Genomic DNA, 11601 nt, shown 5'->3' with positions numbered 1-11601 from the left:
GAAATGGAGTCCAGTCAAGATAGAGTCCAGCAGCACCAAGCGGTCCCCAGAAGCTTAGCCAGAGGCAGCAAGGGAAACAAACCCTGCCCCTTCCCTCAAAGGCATGAAGACATCACTGAATCATCCTGGCTGAATCAGTTCTCTCTCTGTGACATTTTGAAGCCAGTAGATGGTGTTGGAAACCTTGTATGGGAACTTGTGAAGCCAACAAGGTCTAATAAGGAAACTGAGGAGAAGGGGGAGATGGGCAGGAAAAGTGTATAAAAGGAAGTGGTGGTCGGGAAAAAGTCTGTACTGTCTTTATTTTTTATTTTTTTATTTACTTCATTTATATACCGCTTTTCTTAGCCCTTAGGCGACTCAAAGCGGTTAACAGCAGCAATTTCAATGCACACATTACAAACAATAGCATAACAACTATTAAACATCAATATGACAAATCATTCACGTCTCGTCAATAGAATCAGAATCCAATCCCATCATCCATTATTCTGTGTTCCTGTAATCAATTACACTGCCTAATCAAATGCCTGCTCGAACAACCAGGTTTTCACTTTCCTCCAAAATGCCAGTAAGGAGGGGGGCGATCTGATATCTGTAGGAAGGGCATTCCACAGCCGAGGGGCCACCACTGAGAAGGCCCTGTCTCTCGTCCCCACCAGGCGTGCTTGTGATGCCGGCGGGACCGAGAACAGGGCCTCCCCAGATGATCTTAAAGTCCTAGCTGGTTCATAGGAGATGCGTTCGGACAGGTAAGTCGGGCCAGAACCATTTAGGGCTTTATAGGCTAACACCAGCACTTTGAATTGTGCCCAGTAGCAAACTGGCAGCCAGTGGAGCTGGCGCAACAGAGGAGTTGTATGCTCCCTGAGTGCCGCTCCAGTTAGTAACCTGGCTGCTGAGCGTTGGACCATTTGGAGCTTCCAAGCAGTCTTCAAAGGCAACCCCACGTAGAGAGCGTTGCAGTAGTCTATACGGGATGTAACCAGAGCATGGACTAACGTGGCCAAGTCAGACTTCCCAAGGTACAGAAGTTCACAGCATTGTTCAGGAGGTGGCAACAAAGAATGTCCCAAAGAAAAAGAAAACCAAGAAGGCAAGATGGTTGTCTGCTGAGACACTGGAAGTAGCCCAAGAAAGGAGGAAAGCAAAAGGAAACAGTGATAGTAAGGGGAGATATGCCCAGTTAAATGCGCAATTCCAGAGGTTAGCCAGAAGAGATAAGGAACTATTTTTAAGCAAGCAATGCATGGAAGTGGAAGAAGACAACAGAATCGGAAGGACAAGAGACCTCTTCCAGATAATTAGAAACACTGGAGATAAATTTCAGGCAAAAATTGGCATGATGAGAAACAAAGATGGCAGGGACCTAACAGAAGCTGAAGAGATGAAGAGAAGGTGGCGAGACTATACAGAAGATCCGTATAGGAAGGATAATAATATCGAGGATAGTTTAGGCAGTGTGGTGAGTGAATTAGAACCAGACATCCTGAGGAGTGAGGTGGAATGGGCCTTAAAAACAAAGATGGCAAGGACTTAACAGAAACTGAAGAGATCAAGAGAAGGTGGCGAGACTATACAGAAGATCTGTATAGGAAGGAAAATAATATCAAGGATAGTTTAGACAGTGTGGTGAGTGAATTAGAGCCAGACATCCTGAGGAGTGAGGCAGAATGGGCCTTAAGAAGCATTGCTAACAACAAGGCAGCAGGAGACGATGGGATCCCAGCTGAACTGTTGGCAAGGACCTAACAGAAGCTGAAGAGATCAAGAGAAGGTGGCGGGACTATACAGAAGATCTGTATAGAAAGGATAATAGTACTGAGGATAGTTTTGACGGTGTGGTGAGTGAATTAGAGCCAGACCTCCTGAGGAGTGAGGTTGAATGGGCCTTAAGAAGCATTGCTAACAACAAGGCAGCAGGAGACGACGGGATCCCAGCTGAACTGTTTAAGATCTTGAAAGGTGATGCTGTCAAGGTGATGCATGCCATATGCCGGTAAATATAGAAAACAGAAGAATGACCATCAGACTGGGAAAAAAATCAACTTATATTCCCATACCCAAAAATGGAAATGCTAAATACTGCTCAAACTTCTGTACCGTGGCCCTTCTTTCTCATGCCAGGAAGGGAATGCTCAAGATCCTGCAAGGAAGAAGACTCCAGCAACACATGGAGAAAGAGTGGCCAGGTGGACAAGCTGGGTTCAGAAAAGGCAGAGGACCCAGAGACCCAATGGCCAATATCCAGATGCTGGAGAATGGAGAAAGGCAGGGAGTTTCAGAAAACATCTATTTCTGGGATTGTGGCGCAGCTGGCTGAATGTCAGCTGCATTAAGATCACTCTGACCAAAAGGTCATGAGTTCGAAGCCAGCCCAGGTTGAAGAGGGTTTCCAACCAATTGTGTAGCCCGTTGTCAACCTTTGCAACCTGAAAGACAGTTGCATCTGTCAAGTAGGAAAATAAGGTACCACCTTAAAGTGTGGGGAGGCTAAATTAACCAATTTATGAGGCCATAAAGACTACAGCAAAAGCATGCGGGGAATGCGGAAGTACTTCATCAGTGTCGCAGATGGACGATGAAAGCGACAGCTCCCCTGGCGGTCAGAAAAAAGTTAAATAGCCTCTGTCTATGTCTGTATATGTTGTATGTTAAAATTGGCATTGAATGGTTGCCATATATGTGTACACTGTAATCCGCCATGACTCCCCTGTGGGGTGAGGAGAAGGGCGGAATATAAATACTGTAAATAAATAAATAAGGAACACTGAGCGAAGGAAGAGAGACGCTTTTGAACTGTATCTGAAGTTCAAAATGTGAACTGTGTCTGAAGGAGCTGGGGGTGGTGAACTGTGGTGTTGGAGGAAAATTCTGAGAGTGCCTTGGACCACGAGAAGATCCAACCAGTCCATCCTCCAGGAAAGAAAGCCTGGCTGCTCATTGGAGGGAAGGAGACTAGACGCCAAGATGAAGTCCTTTGGCCACATCATGGGGAGACAGGAAAGCGTGGAGAAGAGAATGATGCTGGGGAAAAGGGAAGGAAAAAGGAAGAGGGGCTGACCAAGGGGCAAGGTGGGAGGATGGTATCCTTGAAGGCACTGGCTTGACTCTGAAGGAGCTGGGGGGGGGGGGGGTGGCCACGGCCGACAGGGAGCTCTGGCATGGGCTGGTCCATGAGGTCACGAAAAGTCGGAAGCAATTGAACGAATAAACAACAAAAATGTTGCTCTTCTTAACTCAGAACAATATATGTACAATATGATCAGTTGCATCAACTCACTAAATGTGCTTTTATGAGAGATTTAAAATGGTCCTTTCTGTATCCATATCATAGAATCATAGAATCTAAGAGTTGGAAGAGACCTCCTGGGCCATCCAGTCCAACCCCATTCTGCCAAGAAGCAGGAATATTGCATTCAAATCACTCCTGACAGATGGCCATCCAGCCTCATAGAATCAAAGAGTGGGAAGAGACCTCCTGGGCCATCCAGTCCAACCCCATTCTGCCAAGAAGCAGGAACATCGCATTCAAATAACCCTCGACAGATGGCCATCCAGCCTCTGCTTAAAAGCTTCCAAAGAAGGAGCCTCCGCCACACTCCGGGGCAGAGAGTTCCACTGCTGAACGGCTCTCACAGTTAGGAAGTTCTTCCTCATGTTCAGATGGAATCTCCTCTCTTGTAGTTTGAAGCCATTGTTTCATTGCGTCCTAGTCTCCAGGGAAGCAGAAAACAAGCTTGCTCCCTCTTCGTCTCTGTGGCTTCCTCTCACATATTTACACATATGAGAGACCTTCTTTCAGCAGCCAAGAAACAAATCAGTCTGTCTCTCTCTTTATCTCTCTGCACCTCCATAGCTTGAGCCTGAACAAAGATGCAAGAGTATCCTAAAGTTCTAAGCTCAGCCATCACCTGGGGCATTGCCCAACCAATCAGCTTCATTTTACAGTTGACATACACAGACTCACTAAGATGCAGAGCCAACCTTAGGAAATGGGGCCAGCAAGTGGAATCCACGACATGCGAGTGTGGAGAAGAGCAAACCACTGACCACCTGCTGCAATGCATCCTGAGCCCAGCCACATGCATGATGGAGGACCTCCTTGCGGCAACACCAGAGGCACTCCAAGGGGCCAGATACTGGTCAAAGGACATTTAATAGAATACCAAGCTTGCAAACTCGTGTCTTTTGTATGTTTGTTTGTTTGTTCTGTCAAAAATGTAATACAACTGTTTGGTTGCCTGACACGATAAATATAAACACAGGCTCACTGATTGCTTGCATGCTCCAACATAGAGCTTCTCCCCAGTGTGAGTCCTTTGATGTCTATATAGGTCTCCTCTGAGTGAAGCTCTGGCCACACTCCAGGCATGTTATAGGGTTTCTCCCCAGTGTGAGTCCTTTGATGTGAATGTAGATTTCCTCTCTGAGTGAAGCTCTTCCCACACTCCAGGCACGTGTAGGGTTTCTCCCCAGTGTGAGTCCTTTGATGCAAGTGTAGATTCCCCCTATGAGTGAAGCTCTTTCCACACTCCAGACATGCATAGGGTTTCTCCCTAGTATGAGACCTTTGATGCGAATGCAGATTTCCTTTCTGAGTGAAGCTCTTTCCACATTCCAGGCATGTGTACGGTTTCTCCCCATTGTGAGTCCTTTGATGTAAACGTAGACTTGCAATCTGAGTGAACCTCTTCCCACACTCCAAGCATTCATAGGGTTTCTCCCCAGTGTGAGTCCTTTGATGGGAACGTAGACCTGAACTTAAAGAGAAGCTCTGTCCACACTCCAGGCATTTATAGGGTTTCTCCCCAGTGTGTGTCCTATGATGATTAGTTAAACTTGAACTATTAGTGAACCTCTTTCCACACTCCAAGCATTCATAAGGTTTCTCCCCAGCGTGAGTCCTTTGATGCGAACGTAGATTTCCACTATGAGCAAAGGTCTTCCCACAGTCCAGGCATGTATGATGTTTCTCCCCAGTGTGAGTCCTTTCATGTAAACGTAGACCTGAACTATTAGTGAACCTCTTTTCACACTCCACGCATTCATAGGGTTTCTCCCCAGTGTGAGTCCTTTGATGGGAGAGCAGACTTCCACTATGAGTGAAGCTCTGTCCACACTCAAGGCATGTATAGGGTTTTTCTCCAGTATGAGTCCTCTGATGTTTACGTAGACTTGAACTTTGAGTGAAGCTCTTTCCACACTCCAGGCATGTATAGGGTTTCCCCCCAGTGTGAGCTCTTTGATGTGAATGTAGACCTGAACTAAAGGTGAAGCTCTGTCCACCCTCAAGGCAGGTATAGATTTTTCCCCTGGTGTGAGTTCTTTGATGTGAACGTAGACCTGAACTACGAACAAAGTTCTGTCCACATTCAAGGCATGTATAGGGTTTTTCCCCAGTGTGAGTCCTTTGATGGGAACGTAGACTTCCACTATTAGTGAAGCTCTGTCCACATTCCAGGCATGTGTATGGTTTCTCCCCAGTGTGAGTCCTTTGATGGGAATGTAGACCTGAAATCTGAGTGAACCTCTTCCCACACTCCAAGCATTCATAGGGTTTCTCCCCAGTGTGAGTCCTTTGATGGAAACTGAGAACTGAACTATAAGAGAAGCTCCGTCCGCACTCCAGGCATGTATACGGTTTCTCCCCAGTGTGAGTCCTTTGATGATTACGTAGACTTCCACTATGAGTGAATCTCTGTCCACACTCCAGGCATTCATAGGGTTTCTCCCCAGTGTGGGTCCTTTGATGTAAACGTAGACTTGAGCTCTGAGTGAAGCTCTTTCCACACTCCAGGCATTCATAGGGTTTCTCCCCAGTGTGTGTCCTTGCATGTTGCTGGAGATAGCATCTCCTAGTGATACTCTTTCCACACTCCAGGCATTGAAATGCTTTCTCCTCCATGTCAACAGTGATATGGGTGTTTAATTAATTAATTAATTATTCACGGTTTTTATACCCCTCTTCTCACCCTGAAGGGGACTCAGAGCAGTCTGAAATTGCAATACAGAGACTCGACTCTTCTTTTTTTCCTTTATTATCTGTAAGTGAAGTCAAGAATCCAGCAAGATCATCGCCTCGAGAGGATGCCTTCTCCCTGTGTTATTGGTTTCCTTACTGCATCCAAGAGGTCGCTCCAAAGAGTCCTCCCTTCCCTGGTGAAGAAAGAAGAGAAAGATCAAGGATGAAAGCCAGAAACCTTCTTTACCTCCAAGATTTCCCCCTTCCCCTTCATGGGTCACGTTGAAAATGGAAATGCAGACAACAACGCTCAAGCACGTACACAGATACCAGCAAAGGGAATCAATTATTCTTTAAAAAGAAATGAATGAATCCATAAAGAAAGGGAGGGATGGAGGAAGAAAAAAAATGAAAGATGGAAGGAAAAAGGAGGAATCCTAAATTTGGAGGATCACATTGATTTCATTGGGTTGAGCACAAATGCGGCTAAAGGAACAGAAGGCAGGCAGGCAGAAAGGCACATTTCTTTGCAATACTAAAGGGAATGTATTGTCGAAGGCTTTCATGGCTGGAATCACTAGGTTCTTGTGGGTTTTTTCGGGCTATAGAGCCATGTTCTAGAGGCATTTCTCCTGACGTTTCGCCTGCATCTATGGCAAGCATCCTCAGAGGTTGTGAGGTCTGTTGGAAGTAGGAAAAATGGGTTTATATATCTGTGGAATGGCTGGGGTGGGGCAAGGAGCTCTTCCAATAATTCACTGGATAATATATTTCCCAGAATGACCAGGACGTGCTAAATGCTAAGGGACACAAAGATTACTGGGCTGCATCCCTTAATGAGTCCCAGGCTTCCTTTCTCAGCAGCCACCAAATTTTCTGTCTTTTATTATAATAATAATAATAATAATAATAATAATAATAATAAACATTCACACCTAGCTCCAGCAGGCAAGAGTCCTTTGTCCCGCCCTGGTCATTCCACAGCTATATAAACCCTTTTTCCTAGTTCCAACAGACGTCACTACTTCTGAGGGTGCTTGCCATAGATGCAGGCGAAACGTCAGGAGAGAATGCCTCTAGACCATGGCCATATAGCCCGAAAAAACCTACAACAACCCACTAATTAAGGTGGTCAGTTGAAACATTCACACTTAGCTCCAGCAGACAAGAGTCCTTTGTCCCACCCTGGTCATTATTCCACAGATATATAAACCCAATTTTCCTAATTCCAACAGACCTCACTCCCTCTGAGGATGCTTGCCATAGATGCAGGCAAAACGTCAGGAGAGAATGCCTCTAGGCCATGGCCATATAGCCCAAAAAAACCTACAATAACTCACTAATTAAGGTAGTCAGTTGAAACATTCACACTTAGCTCCAGCAGACAAGAGTCCTTTGTCCCACCCTGGTCATTCCACAGATATATAAACCCTTTTTCCTAGTTCCAACAGACCTCACTACCTCTGAGGATGCTTGCCATAGATGCAGGCGAAACGTCAGGAGAGAATGCCTCTAGACCATGGCCATAGAGCCCGAAAAAACCTACAATAACTCACTAATTAAGGTAGTCAGTTGAAACATTCACACTTAGCTCCAGCAGACAAGAGTCCTTTGTCCCACCCTGGTCATTATTCCACAGATATATAAACCCTTTTTCCTATTTCCAACAGACGTCACTACCTCTGAGGATGCTTGCCATAGATGCAGGCGAAACGTCAGAAGAGAATGCCTCTAGACCATGGCCATATAGCCCGAAAAAACCTACAACAACCCACTAATTAAGGTGGTCAGTTGAAACATTCACACCTAGCTCCAGCAGACAAGAGTCCTCTGTCCCACCCTGGTCATTATTCCACAGATATATAAACCCAACAACCAACAACCCAGTGATTCCGGCCATGAAAGCCTTCGACTATACAATAACAATAATCTTTATTTAAACCCCGCCTCCATCTCCCCCAAAGGGACTCGGGGCGGCTTACATAAGGCCACGCCCATCAATACAATAAAACACAATATAAACACAAAAACACTAGAAAGGATCAGAAAATAAATTACATAAGATGCCAACCAATATAAGTAAACGACACAGCAGCATAAAATCAAACATTAAAACTCAGATGATCACACTGAAGATCACTCCTGAAGATTGCCAGGGTGGGGGCTTGCCTAATATCTCTGGGGAGCGAATTCCAGAGCTGGGGGGCCACCACAGAGAAGGCCCTCTCTCTCGTCCCCACAAGTCGCGCTGAGGGCGGGAGCGAGAGAAGAGTCTCTCCTGAATCCTGCAGCTAACCAAGACCCTGCCTCTCCACCCACCTAATGCAAAACCACATTGAGTCTTGGTTGAGACATTCACATAATGAGTCTCTGCTGGAGGAAGTCCCCTTTGGGCCATTCATTTCCTTATTATTATTATTATTATTATTATTATTATTATTATTATTTATATCCTACCAACACCTCTCCGAAGGGACTCGAGGAGGCTTACAAAGCACGAGGAACAGCAAATAACACAGCCAGCACACAAGTATAAAACAACATCACATAGAAATTATAGAAGCAGCCACTATCAACACATAGAATCATAGAATCAAAGAATCAAAGAGTTGGAAGAGACCTCCTGGGCCACCATCCAGTCCAACCCCATTCTGCCAAGAAGCAGGAATATTGCATTCAAATCACCTCTGACAGATGGCCATCCAGCCTCTGCTTAAAAGCTTCCAAAGAAGGAGCCTCCACCACACTCCCTCCGGGGCAGAGAGTTCCACTGCTGAACGGCTCTCACAGTCAGGAAGTTCTTCCTCATGTTCAGATGGAATCTCCTCTCTTGTAGTTTGAAGCCATTGTTCCATTGCGTCCTAGTCTCCAGGGAAGCAGAAAACAAGCTTGCTCCCTCCTCCTCCCTGTGGCTTCCTCTCACATAGTTATACATGGCTATCATATCTCCTCTCAGCCTTCTCTTCTTCAGGCTAAACATGCCCAGCTCCTTAAGCTGCTCCTCATAGGGCTTGTTCTCCAGACCCTTGATCATTTTAGTTGCCCTCCTCTGGACACATTCCAGCTTAGAGTCAATATCTCTCTTGAATTGTGGTGCCCAGAATTGGACACAATATTCCAGATGTGGTCTAACCAAAGCAGAATAGAGGGTAGCATTACTTCCCTAGATCTAGACACTAGGCTCCTCTTGATGCAGGCCAAAATCCCATTGGCTTTTTTTGCCGCCACATCACATTCCTGGCTCATGTTTAACTTGTTGTCCACGAGGACTCCAAAATCCTTTTCACACGTACTGCTCTCGAGCCAGGCGTCCCCCATTCTGTATCTTTGCATTTCATTTTTTCTGACGTGGTTCGTTCATATTATCTGAGAACACAGAAATGCTGGACCACACCAACAACCACCATGTCCAACTACACAGAGAAGCCGTTGAAATCCACAAGAAGCATGTGGACAATTTCAAAGGAAAGGAAGAGACCATGAAAAGGAACAAAATCTGGCTACCAGTATTAAAAAACTCTAAAATTTCAACAGCAAAACAGCAGAGAGGAAACAACCAGGCACATCTTAACACCTCTCAACGGGGGATTTTCCCAGGCTCAGGCAGGCCTTCAAATGCTAATGAAGGTGGTCAGTTGGAACATTCACACCTAGCTCCAGCAGAGAAGAGCTCTGTGCCCCACCCCGGCCATTCCACAGATATATAAACCCAATTTTCCTAGTTCCAACAGACCTCACTACCTCTGAGGATGCTTGCCATAGATGCAGGCGAAACGTCAGGAGAAAATGTCTCTAAAACATGGCCATATAGCCCGAAAAAACCCACAAGAACTGAGGTGGAAGAGACCTCATGGGCCATCCAGTCCAACACCATTCTGCCAAGAAGCAGGAATATTGGGTTGTTGTAGCTGTGGATGCTTGCCATAGATGCAGGCGAAACGTCAGGAGAGAATGCCTCTAGAACATGGTTCTATAGCCCGAAAAAGCCCGCAAGAACCGAGTGATTCCAGCCATGAAAGCCTTCGACAATACAAATAAAGCAAGGTTGTGATGATGATGATGATGATGATGATGAGTGGTGAGCCTGCTGCCTTCCCGCGTCTCAGGAGACAAGGCTTTCTCGCCCTTCGCCTGAGGGGATGGCCAGGGCCACCGTCCTTCTCTCCCTCTGGCTCGTTGGCGACATCCGCGGGGAAGAGGCCGCCTGGGTGCTCCTCCTTGGGGGCCAGAAGCCCTTCCGCCCAGGCCTGGCCCAACCTCGGCCCGCCCTCCCTTTCTCCCAGCCGCTGAAGAAGAAGCGGAAGACATACCTTCACTGTCTCTCTGTCTCTCTCTCTGTCAACAAAACATGGCGGCGGGAGAGGCTTTGCTGAACGCCCCCTTCCTCATCCTTCGCCTTCCCATTGGCTGAGCCCGTGACGCCCCGCCCATCGAAAGCCCCCATTGGCTGGTGCCGCTCTGCAGCTTTGATTGACGGGTTGCGAGAAAAGGCTGGAAGGAAGGAAGGCAGGCCTGCGGTGACAGGGAGCGCCTTCTTCTTGGCCTACAACTCCCAGGAATCCCAACAGCTGGTAAACTGTATTGTCGAAGGCTTTCATGGCCGGAATCACTGCGTTGCTGTAGGTTTTTTCGGGCTAAATAATCATCATCATCATCATCATCATCCAGTTCTTGTGGGTTTTTTCGGGCTATATGGCCATGTTCTAGAGGCATTCTCTCCTGACGTTTCGCCTGCATCTCTGGCAAGCATCCTCAGTGGTTGTGAGCTATAGGGCCATGTTCTAGAGGCATTCTCTCCTGATGTTTCGCCTGCATCTCTGGCAAGCATCCTCAGTGGTTGTGAGCTATAGGGCCATGTTCTAGAGGCATTCTCTCCTGATGTTTCGCCTGCATCTCTGGCAAGCATCCTCAGAGGTTGTGAGCTATAGGGCCATGTTCTAGAGGCATTCTCTCCTGACGTTTCGCCTGCATCTCTGGCAAGCATCCTCAGTGGTTGTGAGCTATAGGGCCATGTTCTCGAGGCATTCTCTCCTGACGTTTCGCCTGCATCTCTGGCAAGCATCCTCAGAGGTTGTGAGCTATAGGGCCATGTTCTAGAGGCATTCTCTCCTGACGTTTCGCCTGCATCTCTGGCAAGCATCCTCAGAGGTTGTGAGCTATAGGGCCATGTTCTCGAGGCATTCTCTCCTGACGTTTCGCCTGCATCTCTGGCAAGCATCCTCAGAGGTTGTGAGCTATAGGGCCATGTTCTCGAGGCATTCTCTCCTGACGTTTCGCCTGCATCTCTGGCAAGCATCCTCAGAGGTTGTGAGCTATATGGCCATGTTCTAGAGGCATTTTCTCCTGACGTTTCGCCTGCATCTCTGGCAAGCATCCTCAGAGGTAGTGAGGTCTGCTGGAACTGGGAAAAAAGGGGTTTATATATCTGTGGAATGACCAGGGTGAGACAAAAGGCTTTTGTAAGTTGGGCTAGGTGTGAATCTTTTCAACTGACCACCTTGATTAGCATACAATGGGCTGACTGTGCCTGGACCACTCTCACAACCACCAGGTCAGGCTACACAGAGAAGCCATTGAAATCCACAAGCATGTGGACAATTTCAACAGAAAGGAGGAAACCATGAAAATGAACACAA

General features: G+C 46.8%; 1 protein-coding gene across 1 annotated transcript; it reads right to left on the bottom strand.

Moving 5' to 3' along the window:
• Positions 1–286: 286 nt before the first annotated feature.
• On the bottom strand, positions 287–10336 carry LOC132771251 (zinc finger protein 420-like). Its single transcript, XM_067467185.1, has 2 exons — positions 10276–10336; positions 287–6159 (listed from the first exon to the last, which is right to left on the bottom strand). Exon 2 carries the CDS (start codon positions 5906–5908, stop codon positions 4271–4273), a length of 1638 nt encoding a protein of 545 aa, XP_067323286.1. The 5' UTR covers positions 5909–6159; positions 10276–10336; the 3' UTR covers positions 287–4270.
• Between the last annotated feature and the right edge of the window lie 1265 nt (positions 10337–11601).

Source organism: Anolis sagrei, chromosome 4 (genome assembly GCF_037176765.1).
Source record: "Anolis sagrei isolate rAnoSag1 chromosome 4, rAnoSag1.mat, whole genome shotgun sequence".
NCBI classification, from domain to species: Eukaryota; Metazoa; Chordata; class Lepidosauria; order Squamata; family Dactyloidae; genus Anolis; species Anolis sagrei.
The sequence above is the reverse complement of the archived record's forward strand: the minus strand, read 5'-3'. Positions and strand labels throughout refer to the sequence as shown.

Coding starts and splice junctions, on each gene's coding strand:
- LOC132771251 (XM_067467185.1), bottom strand. CDS start 5,908: ATGGAGGAGAAAGCATTTCAATGCCTGGAGTGTGGAAAGAGTATCACT.